Here is a 16,796-nt window from a genome sequence, read left to right on the forward strand (position 1 = left end):
GCCAATTGTCTAGTATTGGCTGTTATCTACTTATTCACTCATTATTAAAGTACCGGTACCAGATTAACCTGAGCTCTTGTTGTCAAGTTCTTGATGTGTTGTGTTGTGTTTAGCAGTGTTTACAGAAGGCCTGATTAGGAGAGAGAATTGTAACAATATTTCATTCTTTCGCCATTGTTTTTAAAGTCCATGTTATTGAAGATTATTTATTTTCATTAGGGAACAACTCTTAAAAAGGGATCTCAAACAAAGTACGTAAATAAAAGAAATTTCTTTTTATTTTTTTTTTCATTTAATTGTAAAGCAGAAATATATTTTAGTCAAAATATAACTTCATATTATATCGTAATTATATAGGCCTATAAAGTTTGTGCAATTCTTATCAGATATAACATTATGATTACGTTTCTTATAACATTATCCAAAGAGGAGTTACTTTAGAATATTATTTTACGGTTGGGGGGGGGGGTCGCCACATGGTGGGGAATAGTAAAAGGGGTCGCCGAGCTAAAAAAAAAAAGGTTGAGAACCGCTGCTCTACAGCCTACATACACACTGTTGGATGAAGTCTCGAAGGCCGGATATGGGCGGCATACCGAAGTTTAGGTATCACTGACCGAAAAATATTTGATATTTTGAGGAGCGTTTTTGCCATTGATGCCGGATACAAAACCTGGGGCATACAAATAGAGTGTTGTCTTTTGTCTTTACATTTCGTAATAATTTAATCAATTGTACCCGAGCGATGCCGGTATTCGTGTTACAAAACACACACACACAAACACACGAATCGAATACCGGAGGAGAGATATCATAATTTTTCCTTGGCTCTTGGCTAACGTCTCTCTATAGGAAGAAATTCACAGCCTCAAAGATAGTAGGATGGGTGGCTCAGTGACTGGTGTTCGAATCCCATCTAGAGCTGTGTTGTATTTGCTGAGCGCCTCAATCTTTCTCCCAGACCCAACCATCCCCTCCCAAAAGAGATTGGACCATATCACTCTGAGCTTGCTATAAGCATGAAATTTGCGCTAAATAGAAGTAATTTAAAAAAAAATTGTGCTTTGGAAGTCAGGATTCCATAACGCAATAGATCATTATCTACAGTTCTCTATAATATAAAGCAAAATTTAAGACGTATGTATTTATGTATGTTTGTAAGTATGTTTGTATGTATGTTTGTATGTATGTAGGTAGGTATGAAAATAATAAAAATAAAAATCGTTTGACCAATCTTGATAAAGCTTGACATAAATGTTCCTTAGGTACGCTATTCTGCCTCAACTTGGTACACGGGTGGAAATGATTACTTGAGGAAGTAATTAGGCTAAATGAATAGCAAAACAAAACTCCTGTGGGAGTGTCCAAGGGAATGCGAGAGCTTTCCCATTGCACGGTGCGGAGTTGAAAGAGAGCTTCCACGTCCCTGTCGATAATGCATGCGCCGTTCCTCAAGAGACCGTTAAATTAATGGCGAGTCCTGCACGGTTAGCGTGGTTCAACATAGGAAAATGGCGGGGGTTCCCGGTGTGCTCGGACTTCGGCCACGTATTCTAGTCCATGCGCCCGGAGAGCCGGATACGTCGGAAATAGCAATGTCTTACATAGGCATTGCCTTGGACCTCTTCCAGACAGAACGGTTTGTTCAAGCAGGCTTACACGCCTAGAATTCGAAGAGCCTTCGCCTCAACTCTTTTGAGAATTAAACGGTAACAACAATACTTGTAAAACAACTGTTATCTATTTTAAATGTTGAATTGTTCTGTACATTTCCTCCTATCTCAAAACCATAAACCAATCATTATGTTTTTTCAGTCGTGCAAAGACAGGAAGGGACATGCAGTCGACAACATTGACAATGACTGCGATGGTAAAGTCAACGAGGAATCAATGAACAATAAAGGTACCATCATGTATTCAAGAAATGCTTAGACTGGACAATGACACTCTTTTTATTATGCAATGTATTCCGATGGTTCGGAAGATTGTTATCATTGAAAGCGGTAATGGTTTCAGGAGCCCTGAGATTGTTGTCATTGAAAGCGGTAATGGTTTCCGGAGCCCTATTACCTATAAAGTGCTTCCATTGCCGTGGATCTCACATCGCCTCTAAAAACCAGTTCAACTTCCTGGCCTTCACCTTTGGCTCAGATCCTCATTTATGCGGAAGATTAGGCCGTGGCATCATCAACCCATCGGCTGCCAACCTACTGGGGATTTCCCCCGGGTGCCCGAGTTTGGCAACTCCGCCCCAAATGACTAAAAGTTGAAGGGGCAAAGGCGAGCAGCTGGCGTCTAAACCAGTAAGCTTCGAGCAGGAAGTGCTGTTAGCCTTGGATGGCTAGCCACATAGGAGAAGGAATAGTCAGAATCCAAACCATCAACTTCCTTTATAATCTCGTCCCAAGAACCTCTAGAACCTTCCTTTCACGCCCACGCTATCTTTAGCCTTCACCTATCTTTTTCCCGCCTTTTTTGTGACCTCACCTAACTCACGAAAATGACCTTGCGTTCATGATCATCTGATCGTCCAGCGTCCCATTCTTGCGACTAGCCTTGACCTTGAGTTCCGCAAAGACGCATAAGCGTGATGGTATATATTACAAAAGTGTTTGCTGTTATACTATCTGCTAACAGATTACGTTTATCTTTGTTTTTTAAAAAAGAAAAATATTTAAAACAAAACTTTTACTAATCGAGGCTGTAATTTAGTTTGGATAAGCCATGTAATTAAATTTTTAATAGATCTAGACTAACTATATAAAATCTGTGCGATTAGAAATATATGTACCAATTGTTGTTTTCTTTAGCGCAATTTCATACTCTAAGCGTTCTCAATGGACCTCATTCACCAATCGTAAACAAACAACATTTAGCCACGTTGTGCTCGATCTCTTCTATATCATTTACGATCTCATGTTTAATGCATGATGGTTGTCACGTGACAGGTTTTTTTTTTTCATTGTTTTATCGATAAGATCACGTGACTAAATGTTGTTTGTTTACGATTGGTGAATGAGGTCCATTTTCTATGATCCTATCACTTAGCTCGACAAGATGGAAAGGGAGAAAGAATGTGTGATCTCGTGGTCGCTTTTTATATGCGTTTATAAAAAAAAAAGGTGAACTCGAGGGCTTCTTAACCACGTGAAGTCAATACACGAACCACTATGCCGGCAAGTCGCTTATGAAAATAGAAGGATTTATGTATTGTTAGTTTCAAGCTATTAAAGCGTCGATCTACAGGGTATAATGGTGGCTGATTCAACTTATATCACCTCATCATTCAAGTACAACTTCTTTCCATTGTTCAAGAAACCAAACAAAATAATTGATTACCAATATTTAATTAACTAATTTTTTTTTTTTTTTCATTTGATTTTTGTGTTGTCTGGTAAAAGAAATTGTGCAAAATTTCAACTTGATCCGAGATTAGGTGTGTGGAAAAAAATAACGTGTACAAACTTTTTACCTGACAGAGTGAGTTGATATAAGCTTTGTAAAAACAAAGAAAGACACTCATGTGCTTTCTGTGTTTCAGATGATGACATGGATGGTCTAATAGATGAAGATTGCTCACTTAAAGATCAAAGTAAGTCCTCACTACATGATTAATTAATTCTGTTTTATATATAAGAAGGGATGTAAATCTTGCAGTACTTAGCGATATGGCAGTAAATATGGGGATGTTTCCCTTATATAAGCTTTAATAAAAAAAATGCCTCTATTCAATGGAACCTGGGAGCAGTGTTGTAATCCAGTTGTATTTCAGATTTTGAGACATCTTTGGTCAGTTTCTTGTGTGGTCATTTCTCTCAGCTAAGAAGTCATGGGCTTTTTCTCCATCCTTGGTTCCTTTACCCTATAGTCAGCCTTGCATTTTGTTTTGTTGTTGTTCTGTCCATCTTAGTCTCATCTTTTTCTTGGCCACGGTTAACGAGGGTGTTATGTGGACATCACAACGAACAACCGCCTTTACTTTAATGTAAGGTACCCGTTAGAGCTGGTGGCACCCAGAGGCGTATAAAATCCCAAATTAAAAAAAAAAAACAGTCTTCAACAGACTTCGAACCTGGGGCCCTTGGTTCAGAAGCCAGGCACTTTACCCCCCCCCCCCCCCAAAAAAAAAAAAAAGTATTATTATTTGTTCAACGTGAACTTTAAGTATATTTTTAGTGTATGAACAAGCATAATATAAAAACATTTTTTAAAAGAGCTTATCTAATGGGAATAAATCCACATTTACAGCCCATAATCTCATTGATGTAGAAATTATTTCCCAAATAATTATGTTTGTTTACTTTGTTTATTGATTTTTTTAGATACAATAAATAATTATTTCAAGTTTCAAGTGCACAATTATCTAAGGGGACTTAATCCACACATATTTAGCCATATGCCTGAATATTATAGTAATTGTGTCCCTTGTCGAACTCAAACAAAATAATTTATTATGATTTGACTAAATGAGTATTTTTTGTTTGATTCACTAATTGTTATCGCCAATGTATAATCGTAAAAAGTTTAACTTGATCCGAGAATGGGAGAAATAACGTGTTCAAACTTTTTACTAGACAGAGTGAGTTGTAATTTGTAAAAATGATATGATTTTTTTGCCTTTTATTTTCATGATTTCTGCATGTATGGGGCATGGGGCGCCAACCAGTTTCTCTAGTTTCCTCCAGACGTCTCGATTCTAGATTCATTCGCTTGGCATCTGAATCTTTCGCCATATATTTCTTTACCGCCCCCTCTTCTTCTTTCTTTAGGGGTGCCAGGTAGGGGCTTTGTCTTGTGATGTTGGATACATAATTGCTAAGGGTGTCTAGTGTCTATGAAGCATGTTATCTTAAACGGGCTGCTGCTTTGTTCTTTGCAATGATGTTATGATCGCTATATGCGAATGCCACTCTTCTGATATGTGTTCTTACTTGTAGGAAATGGTTACTGGGGATTCTGGTCGGAGTGGTCTTGTTCCAGGAACTGCACAGATGAAAAGGTTTATAGACAAAGGTAAACTTTTCAAACTCATCCATCCATCCATCCCAGTGGCGCTACAGCCGATGGAGGGCTCTGGCCTGCTTCAACACATCCTTCCATTCAGATCTGTCCTGGGCCTTTCATCCCCACGCCCTAACCCAAAGCTGTTGCAGATCTGCCTTCACATCATCGATCCATCGCATTCAGGATCTGCCTTTGGGTCGCCTGCCTTTTCAAACCCTATAATCATTTTTGTTTTTGGGGAAGAATTGCCGACAATTTTTTCTATAGTCAATGCTTTTGGGATAGAGAAAAGAGAGAACCAGATGTTGTCTTTTACTTTGTATTTCTTAGTTGTCTCTAGAAAGCTGGCCAATGATTGTTTGAATTTAACCCTTCACATCACATTTAAGCAAAATAATAGTTAGAACACTTTACATGAGAACAAATATAAATGCTTATATATATATATATATATATATACATATATATTTAAAAGTATGTACGTGTGTACACACTTACGTAATTAACGATATTAAACAAACAACAAAACTTACGTTAGATTTCTTTATTTTAGTAAATTTTAAATATGTATATTATTTGGTTTACAAAATACGAATTTATTTGTTATGTAAATTCTTTTTATAAAGGCTATGTGACAGACCAGTTCCAAATGTCTACGGGAAACAATGTCTGGGTGTTGGTAGTGACAGTTTGCCCGGAGATTGTTTCAAAGACACTATCTGCCCTGAAAGTAAGTTTTTGAGTTGGTAGGTACTGGGAATACATAAGTCCTAAGGTGGTAAGTACTGGCGATTGTAAGTATATGGGGTGGGGGTAATTTGTGAGGACAGAAAGTACTAGGGATTCTATGTACAGGGGAACCTAAGGGATATAACTGTGACGGTAAGTTCTGTGGATGATAAGAAATCGGGATACTAAGGGAGGCGCAGTGGCTGAGTGGTAAAAAGCTTGGCTTCCGAACCGGGGATCCCGGGTTCTAATCCTGGTGAAGACTGAGAATTTTACTTAATGTGCCCCTGAGTCCACCCAGTACCTGACATTAGCTGGTGAAAACCTGGTTCGCAACCTTTTAAGCTTGGCGACACCTTTTTTACAATCCCCCACTCTGCCGCGACCCCCCACCCACACAGCAATAGAAGAATAGACAAAAACAATCCATATTTTTGATTGCCTTAGGCGACCCCTGGCTAAATCTTCAATCGACCCCTAAGGCGGTCGCGACTCATAGGTTGAGAACCCCTGCTCTACCCCCTAAGGGGGTCGCGACCCATAGGTTGAGAACCCCTGCTCTACCCCATAGGTCGCAAGTAGCACTTTGCTTTTTTTTTTTTTACTTTAATGTAATAAGTACATGGACATGAATGTTTAGGGGTGATAAGTGTGGCCTCGGAATTGTATTTGGGGTGGCAAGAAAAAGGGACTCGTAAGTACCTTGGATGCTTAGCGATAACTGCCTGGCATGCTAAGTTCTTAGGGTGATGAGTGTCAGGGTTAAGCTTTTAAGCCTTGGGGTCCTCTGCCCGGGTCCCTGACTTTATCTAAAATAACGTGATAACTGACTATCCATAAGATGACTCGATAACTCATAAAATCAGTCAAGCACTATTTTTTTCCCTTGTTTTACATACCAAACAAAATAATTAATCGCCGGTAGTTAGGTAGCTAATTGGTTTGTCAGGTAAAAGTGATAATTATGCAAAACTTCAGCTTGATCCGAGACATTGGAGAAATAAAGTTTTGAAACTTTTTTACCAGAAAGACAGAACAGACGGACAGACCGACAGACAGAGTGAGTTATTTTTCAGACTTGTGTCCAATAGCATACTCATGTAAAACTAAATACAATTTAATGTCTTACTTTTCATATTACGACTTCCTTAAAGGTATATAAAAAATGAAATCGAGGCATATCTACCATTCTTGGCATGTTGTTATTCTTTCCTGTTACATTTTACACCTCGAGAGAATCTTTTCCCTTTGCATCTTCTCGTGTGACTCAAGAGGCCAATCCTTGATGCACATTCAAGGTCGAAATTTGGACATTTAAAATCACCAGAGACTGCAGTTCTTTCCTCCATCTTCCTGCTTCCGGTATGCCAGCATCGGTGATCTAGCTGAAAAGGTCCCTAATTGATTCCCTCATTTATGTATCATCTATAGCAGAAGCTAGTTAAAGGGCAGGACATGGCTTAAATTGTGCCGATGTGTCAAAAACCCAAAATATCACGCTTTTTAAACATATCGAAAATGGGAGGAGTGGAGGTTTATCGTAATTTAAATGTCTCAAACGAATGGCCTATTTTACAGACTGCCCATGGCGTACTTATGGAAAAAACTGTTTAGGTCAGTGCCCCAACTGTTTGTCAGACTGCGACAGGTTTACAGGGGCGTGTACGGAGTGCGCCGACGGATGGCAAGATAATGATCACGGCTGCACTACGGGTAAGTGGTTAACACTGAAGGTGTCGTAGGCTCATGGGGGTAGATGGCTGCCTGGTCGAGTAGTATGTGCTCTGGACTGCCGTCGAGATGGTCACGGATTTAAGCGCTGTTTGCTGTCCTGCGATAATTTTGGGCTGGGTCGTAACAATCTTGAACTATGACGTACCATCAGAATAGTAAATTAGATATAACCTTAGTTTCCGACAATATTTTTCAAAACTCTTTATCTCCTAATCAACGCTACCATCGTTGATTTAACCCCATTAAATTAAATTAATGTTTGGTTTTTATAAACATTAATTTGTGTTATATAAAAAGAGCATTCATTCTCCTGCTATTCTATACCAAAAGTAACGTTTTCTGGTACAAACAAACAAATAAAAATGTTATTGAAGTTAAATCATAACAGGGTAGAATGTATAAATGTGAAAAATGAAGAATTCTGTCTGAACGTGGAAATAATTACGGAGTTAAACAAATCTGAATATGAACGAAGCCCCTTTTAAATAGAACACTATGGGATGAGGCAGGTAGATGTTAGGTTGGAGATATTAATTCATAAATCGAACATCTAGCTCTCGATGGTTCCTCATGGCGTGAAGCCTTGAGCGTCGGAGTTTCAATATACAAGAAGATTTACCAGCCTAAAAGAACGCAGGGCCTACAAAAGGCTGAGAGAAGAAGAAGGCCTATCTGCAGTAGATCCAACTTATCCATGCCATGCGTGTGGAAAGCTTTTTAAAGCGAGGATTCGACTTTACAGACATCTACAAGTTCATAGGAAATGAGAAATGTGCTCATCTTCAACAACGAAGGAGGAGCTATACATTTGTGTACGGCAGTGTTTCTCAAAGTGGGGTGGCGTACCCCCAGGGGTACGGGAAGACAAAGAAGTGGTACTTATTATACCTCATTAACTATGCTGATTTTTTCAATACCCATTTTTCATGTTCTGTTAATAAAATTAAAGTGTGGGGTGGGCGAGGCTTTTTCAGCATTACAAAATTTATATAAGGGTCATATTGTTCCATAGAGTTTGGGAAACACTGGTGTACGGTCAAAAAAAATGACAACGCGATACAATTTTGGTAGTTAAAGATATGAATAGGAACCTGTCAGGGTAATACTTTTTTTTTCGATCCTACTATTAGCTCCCCTCTTTATGGGTGGAAAAGATATTGGTCAAAAGTTGAAAGAAAGTACAGATGCGCAGCGTTGAGTGATGTCGAATGGTGCGAATGTGTGTTGAATTTTTAAAAAAAAATTTGATATGAAGTCGACATTTATTTTGTATTTATTGTTATAATTAATATATTCTGATACTACATCAATAAACGTTCTAGGCAGTATGTTTGTAGTCAAGGTGAATGTCTTGGGTTTGATCCCCATTTGGGCCGATTTCATTTACTCTTTTCTTTAAATGACAAATAAAATAAATATTCCTAGTTAGCTATATTGTTAGAACATACAGTCCGATTGGTTTGAAAAAATGTATATTATAATTAAATATTGTGAATAAAATAAATTTGTTATTGTATAAAAAGGCTCGAGCTATCACTAGTGTTTTTATTTTTAATCAAGATTCGCTCTAATGATTCGCACGTGGGAATCCGAGTTTGGGTGTGGGAGAAATAACACGTACAATCTGTACCAGACAGACAGAAAGACAGACAGACAGAGTGGGCTAAAATAAGTTTGTAAAACAAGTCATCGTGAGATAGAGGAAGGGAACGGGAGAATGAGATGGAAAGAGAGAGAGAGAGAGAGAGAGGGAGAAAGAGAACACAGAGGGGGAGGGAGAAAGAGAAAGATAGAGAAAGTTAGGTAGAAAATATATGTGAATATAGGTCTGTGATAACACTATTGTTTTCATGACTGTTCGTGTTCTGTGATAACACTATTGTTTTCATGACTGTTCGCGTTCTGTGATAACACTATTGTTTTCATGACTGTTCGCGTTCTGTGATAACACTATTGTTTTCATGACTGTTCGATTTCTGTGATAACACTTTTGTTTTCATGACTGTTCGTGTTCTGTGATAACACTATTGTTTTCATGATTGTTCGTGTTCTGCGATAACACTATTGTTTTCATGACTGTTCGTGTTCTGCCTCTGGTTCATTGAAATCCCTATTGACTTTTCTTCTCAGAGTGCAGGTATGGAGCTTACGGTCGTCTTTGTAATTTCTCGTGCTTTGCCAAGTGTGGTTCTGATTGCCTGGAGAGAGTCACTGGTCAATGTGCAGGTCAGTGAGGCATGATCCTGGACGTGTTAGTCAGTCATAGATTACATCAGGCTAATGCTCGTGTGACGTTCCCAGCTCATGTCGCGGAGGTAGCCGCCTTGAGAACCCTCTCCTCCCGCAGACATTATTATTGCGTATAACGAGACTAATCGTTATATTAGTCCTCAACATTTAGTCTAATAGAAACGAATACTTCAGTATTCACAGATACGGGCTAAATTTGTTGGGTTTAATCCCCTAAAATAATTGTTAGCTCTATTTCTCCTTCACGTATTATTCAATCAAGTTGATACTTAAAACAATTATTTATTGTACCTAATAAAACATGAATCAATAAACAAAAATATTCACTTGGATGGCTACCTGGTCGTGCGGTTTGCGCACTGGACTGTCGTGCAGACTTATCGATGGTCCCGGGTTCAAACCCTTCCCGCTCCCATCCCCCGTCGTCCTGCGGGAGGTTTGGACTAGGAAGTAATTATCTTCAACTCTGAAGGAACATCTGAAATAAGTAAAACATTTTACAAAACAAAACATTTTTACATTTTGGTAATTAATTATCTTGTTTCATATACAACAAGGTAAATAACTAGTACATTATTGATACATATATTTTCATGGGCGATATTCTTACCTTTTGAATAGGTTTAGGATAATATCTGTATAGTTTGCTTGTTAAAATAAATATATATTTTTTTACGATACTTGCTAAAGGCAAAGTGTTTAAATAAAATAACAGTACACTATATGAACAGTAGTTTCAGTTCCTTGTATTGAGGGTTCAAATATCAATTAATCTTTACTATATTTAAAAGAGAAATAAAGGAAATATAAATAAGAGAAATAAGAGAAATAGAGTTACATAGCATATTATTAAATGATAATCATATATTATTCAATGATAATCATACATTAAGTATCAGGTACTATGTTCTCTTTGTTCTTCCTCTAGAGAAAGGAAAGCCCATTGACCTACTTTTTCTCCTGATACTGCTGTTGGTCAGTCCAGTCTGCTTCTTGCAGTGCTGCATCAAAGGGCAAGTATAATTTACTTTCAAAAACCTCGACAACTCACCCCACTCTCTTTTCTTTTTTGTGTGTGTGTAAAGCGTGGACTGTTGTTAAAGATCAACAAACGAACTGTGAGAGTTAATTCATTGACAGTAGATTGATAAAAGCAACGTAAGAACCGATATACCATAAATATTAACCCTTAACTCCCTAAATTTTTTTTCCCTGTTACCTGCAAAGTGTGAAATCCGGCATTCTATAGAATGACTACAACTGCTGTAAGTTTCCACTTTCAGACCTTGTGGTCTATTGGGCAGATGATGTAAAGGTCATCTGTTTTTTTTTTGTGGCCTGCGGTTAACGAGGGTGTCATGTGGCCAGCACAACGACCAACCACCTTTACTTTTCCCATAGGCGCCCGAAGATGAATTAAAAATCCCAGTCTTCAACAGGATCCGAACCCGGTCCCCGGTTTGGAAGCTAAGCGCTTTACCTCTCAGCCACCGGGCCTCCTGCTACTGCTTTAGGCAAAGTGTAAAATGATGATTTAAAGAATTTTATTAATATAAATGTCTTGTAATGCTATTTCTATTCGCCAGTAATCTAAATAATTTAGTCCTGTTCTTTCAAGTGTGGCGTTTGTTTCATTACGTCTGTCTAAGTGTGCATTCTTTGTACAGCTGAATTAAACCAGGTGAAAATTGGATACAAAAGATGTTTCATATTGCGTTGTATGAAAGGCGAAAGCTTATAGGTCTAGTATGTAAATTAAGGCTAATACGACTACAAAGAAGGAATCACGTGACTAGATACTGATAAAGTCAATAACACGTTTAGTTGTGACGATCGTAGAAAATAGTTAATTGACCATGTTCAACAAGGCTTCGATGCAGTTCATTTTTCATCTGAGAGACATATTTTTGCCATTGAAAAAAAAAAACAACATAATAATTAGATTCATGACATACTTTGTAAGCCTAGTTTTTAATGTTGACATTGTCTTGTCTTTATTTTCTGTTCTCGTTGGTGAAGTGTTTTCCTCTTTTATTGTCATCCAATGGGTTTGAACGCGCCTGATAAGCCCCAGTGGGTGTCACGGCGTTTTCCTCAACATAAGATAATTAATAGCTAGCCAGGAAAACCAGTGACTTGGCAGAATTTAAGTCATTGGTTAATATGCATGACTGAATGCATGACGTCTGTATTATATAAGATAAGATAAGATAAGTAAGAACATAGGAAAAGTGGGAAATGTAATAAACACGCGTAAAAACAGAACATGTCGATTTTGCTTTATTAGCAGATTTGTTTAAAATTATCCTTTTATTATAGAAGTTAAGAGAACTATTAGAACATTTATTTATTTATTTTTTAAGAAGAAACTTGCAAAATATTTCAAAATCAGAGCAGCATTTAAAGGTTAATGAATAACTGATTTTCGTTTACTGTTGCGTGTAGACAGTTTTACAGGCTCAATCTTTAATTTACAATTTTAGTCTACTAGAAGAAGCTAATGAATTTTATATTTAAAAATGTACATTATTATTTTAAAATACGATTTTGTAGATTTAAAAGAAATATTTATTTAAAAATTTAAATTGCACTTAGCATGGAATATAATAACTTGGATCTAAAAGGTGTTTTCAGTCTAAAGAAATCCTGATGTTTATTTGTTGCTGTTCTTTTTTCACTCATATATATTTAATGAATAAATATATTTCTAAATAAGACATTTTTAAAAAACTTTGCTTGACTCAGAACTAGACATTCCATAGAATTAGAATTCCTAGGCAAAGCAGGAAATGGAGAATCAGTTCGTACTTTGCCTAAACCGCCCGACATTCTAGACAATGCCCGCATTTCGAACTTAGTCGGTAGCATATATGCATATATAAGGTTCCCTCCCCTTCCCGTAAACCGAATCCCTTTACCAACCAAAATGAACCTGGCTACGCTTATATCACGTGGTCAATGTTTCGTGATGTCATGTTTTCATTTCTTCCTTTTCAACAAAGCTGGTTCACCTTGTCTGTCTGGTACAATTAGTTGTACACTTTATTTCTCCCACTTCCCATTCTCGGATCAAGTTGAAACTTTGCACAATTATTCATTGCCCCTAACTATATACACGTTTATTTGGTGTAAATATAATTATTTTTTTTAATTAGCGTTCAATACTTACTTTTTATTGATATAGAAAAGGTCAATAAAATTAAGAGTATTCAGAGATATATTTGTAAATGTACAGCTCTTTCCATCATAAAACCTTTTGTCTTAAAAATTAGTTCATAATTTTTTTTGTTTGTTTTTTTCGACAGAGAAGAAGAGGAAAACGGTGAAGACGCTTTAGAAAACTTTATGAATTTTTTCTAATTTAATGTTTTAATGTAGTCACACCACTGTCCAGTACAGTTTTTTTAATGGAAAAAAATGATTTGTCAAAAAAATAAACATTTCTAAATTGTTATTGAATTGTTTTTTATTTTATTCATTTCACTTTTGTAAGTAGGAGCTGTGGCTGAGTGGTAAAGCGCTTGGCTTCCAAACCGAGGTCCTGGGTTCGAATCCTGGGATTTTTAATTTCGGTATCTTTGGGTGCCTCTTACTCTACCCAGCTTCTAATGGGTACATGGCAATAATTGGGGAAAATAAAGGCGGTCGGTCGTTGTGCTGGCCTCATGACACCCTCGTTAACCGTAGGCCACAGAAACAGATGACTTTTACATCATCTGCCCTATAGATCAGATAGGTCTATTGCGTTATTTCCAGTTATCTTTTGGGCATTTTTTTTCTTTTGCGCTGCCTCTTGGGCCGAGACACACATTTAAGTTCAGTTCCTATCTTTCAGACTACATTAGCAAGTGATACGGGTAGGAAGTACTCTTCTCTTTTGAAGGAACGGAAGTAAGTTTTAAGATGACAACATAGACATAAATAAATACAGACTGGCCGATTAAAGAGTTTTATGAAACGAAAATTTGGGACTTCAAACTCCTCCTACTTTATTATACAGCATTTATGAGCAGTATAAAAGTTAAGTATTCATATCTATTTCAGCCATAACCTATATAAGTATTACATTATTTTCATTAGTGTTTTTTTTTAAATCTCTAAGAATGAAGATCATGCAATTTTTCATAATTCGGAAATCCGAATTCAACAGATATACATGTTTTCAAGTTACATGAAGTTACAGTCTATATTTATTTATGTCTATGGATGACAAGCAAAGACTTACTTCCCTTACATCTTGAATATATATATATATATATATATATATGAATATATATATATATATATATATATATATGATAATTATTGGATTGGAATTTCTATCCATTTTCCACTCTAGGTATAATATATATAGTTCTGTGATAACAAGTTAATAATATAGAGAAAATAGTCTTTTTTGTGTGTAAACAGTTAGAAGTAATGACATTTCAAGAATTACGTCCATTCTATAAAAGTGTACATCTCTTATGGTTGCTGAGTTGAGTCTTAGACTTTTGTAAGGCGCATAGGGCGACAAGCTCCCTAAAGAGATGGTCATATGTAAGTTCCACAGACTCTTACCCACTGCACTGGAGTAGATGGGGGGTTTGGGGGGTCCAGGGGGCTTGACCTCGTTAGGGGACTGCATTTTGATATTCGACATCATGACATGGGATGATGTACTTAAAATAAATATATACTTTAGTAATATGTAACTCAGATTACGCCCTGAGAGAAACCCCGCACGGGAAAAGTTGATATGTCTGGAATGCATGCAACAGGGTCACTAGCTTATATAACAACATGAATATTTAATGTAAAATACAAAATCTGCACACTCGTTTGGGGGGGCCCATTAAGAGGGGATCCGGGGGGAACTTTCGAATTTAGACCCCCCCCCCCACACACACACCCAGGCCACGCCACTGACCCACAGTTGTCTAAGAATTTTAAGTCTTCTAAGGAGGTGCGACGCCATTTTATCCCTGGATGGCCTTGCTATTGCTTTCTCTTTTTGGCCTCTTTGTAATGGAAGACTTGGTTAGACGTGTTTTGTCTTGTCTGAGGATATGTCCCGTGAATCTCATGGAACGCTTGGTCATTATTTCACTCAGGGAACAGTGTGGGAACATCTCTATCTGTGACGTGAATCTCGACATTCTATTCCTCGTATCCTTCTCAGTCATCGCTATTGAACAGCTTAAACATAATAATAAGGCTCGTCTTCGAGTCGGAAGATTAACCCTTAAAGTGCTGAGCTTTTTTACGAGTGCATATAAAATGGATTTACAATGTTAGTGTTTAGAGGCTAGACTACCACACGAGTCTAAAGGGTTTATTGAGGAATGCAGTATTTCCCGTGGCTACGCAGCTCCAAACTGTGACCTACATATTTTGCCACAACCAGCGCAGGAATAACCATTGTCGACATGTAGTCGGTTTAGATTTTAATTTCGCCGTCTACGTAGATTAAACGACATAAGTTACACTTAATCACGGGGCAGGACTTAAAAGATTTCAAGTCTCTAAACAAACAAGCCTAGATAAACACACGGATAGGCGTAGTGATCAATTTTATATCATTTTTGGAAAGAAAGTCTGTGATTTTTAAGACGCGTAGTTTCTTTCTATATCTATTTTTATCTATAAGCGCTGAAACACCGTTTGTCACCGCGTTAAAAGGTACTGAAAAACACAAACACTTCCATTATTTAGCGAAACGAAATTTTCGGCATTTTCATTTGATAACAAAAAAAATATACGTAAAGATTTAGGTTAATTAAACCTAGACTAGATCTTACACTTGTCGTGAAATGGACATTTCAAACAATCATAAAACGCCTCCTTTAACTAAGGTAACATGTAGTTATTTGAAAGTTTGTCTATAATAACCATCTATAAACTATAAGATAAAGTACAGAATAATCATTTTTATAGGCATAGGGCAGATGATGTAAAGATAATCTGTTTATTATGTGGTTCTTGGTTAAGGAGGGTGTCATGTAGCCAGCACAATGGCTAAAGGGCTTTACTTTTCCCCTACTAATGCTAGATACCCATTTGAGATGGGTGGACTCAGATGTGCCCTACGGTTCGGAAGCCAAGACTTTTACCACTCAGCCATCGCGCCTCCCAAAGTAAAAGCCCCTTTCAGACCTTGCGATCCATAGGGCAAATAATGTTGTTTTTTTCTTGTTAAGGGGCAGGGTGTTATGTGGCCAGCACAACGACCAACCGCCTTTACTTTCCCCAGCTAAAGTCAGTTACCCATTAGAGTTGGGTGAATTCAAAGGTGCCCTAAAAATCCCGAAATTTAAAATCCCAAAATGTATGCTGAAGGTAGTCTACTTATTTTGGTGAGCTGTAAGGTGGTGAAAGTAACAGAGGTACCCAACGAAAACGCTTTAAAGACCAGTTTATGCACCAACTTGCTTTACACTGACCTAGAAGAGAGCACCTGGTTGCAGGCGGCCTCAGAACGAGACAGCTGGACGTCACTTACAAAGCCCGCGGAAAACACATTTGAAACCAAAGGAAAATCCGCTGCCGAGGACAGACGCAGACGGTGAAAAGATAATCTAAATCTACCAACGGCGGACATAGCAGGTGAGGCTGCGTAGTCACATGAATACTGCACTGCTCATTCATCTATGGACTCAAAGACAAGTTTTATTCTTATTACATCTTATAAGATAAAATATATTGTTAAGATTCTCTTTTTTTATGGGTTTCTCTACTCGTAAACAACACAAGGATCCTATCTTATCTTATAAGTAGCAAACGTTACACCTGAAAGTACGTGTATATGTTTTAATCTAGTCGTGCATATTAATTAGAGACCAAAATCATTGGATCGATAATTTTCATGCCTGATTCAGGCAACCATTTCTATGCTGTAATAGCATTAGGGGAAAAAAGGAGCATTTGTTCGACTTATTCCTAGCAAATCTTTGTGTTTTTCTGAACATTTTACTAGGCTATGTTTTTGTATTTGTAAGTTATAGTTCAGTGTTTTACTTTTTAAGTCATCTGTCCTGGAGTGTTTCTCAATTTAGAGGTTTTACTAATGGTTTTACCCTAGTCTAAAGTAAATATACCTA

At 37.3% G+C, this 16,796-nt stretch overlaps 1 protein-coding gene across 1 annotated transcript in view; it reads left to right on the forward strand.

Moving 5' to 3' along the window:
- LOC106060301 (uncharacterized) overlaps positions 1–13,162 on the forward strand; it is a 35,906-nt gene extending 22,744 nt beyond the window's left edge. Inside the window, exons 13-20 of the mRNA XM_056016649.1 lie at positions 1,816–1,903; positions 3,542–3,592; positions 4,938–5,013; positions 5,631–5,734; positions 7,312–7,446; positions 9,598–9,693; positions 10,646–10,730; positions 13,023–13,162. Coding sequence (XP_055872624.1) covers positions 1,816–1,903; positions 3,542–3,592; positions 4,938–5,013; positions 5,631–5,734; positions 7,312–7,446; positions 9,598–9,693; positions 10,646–10,730; positions 13,023–13,077 — 690 coding nt within the window. The 3' untranslated portion in view covers positions 13,078–13,162. The remainder of the gene's footprint in view (positions 1–1,815; positions 1,904–3,541; positions 3,593–4,937; positions 5,014–5,630; positions 5,735–7,311; positions 7,447–9,597; positions 9,694–10,645; positions 10,731–13,022) is intronic.
- The last annotated feature ends 3,634 nt before the right edge of the window (positions 13,163–16,796 follow it).

This window comes from Biomphalaria glabrata, chromosome 18 (assembly GCF_947242115.1).
Source record: "Biomphalaria glabrata chromosome 18, xgBioGlab47.1, whole genome shotgun sequence".
Classification (NCBI taxonomy): Eukaryota; Metazoa; Mollusca; class Gastropoda; family Planorbidae; genus Biomphalaria; species Biomphalaria glabrata.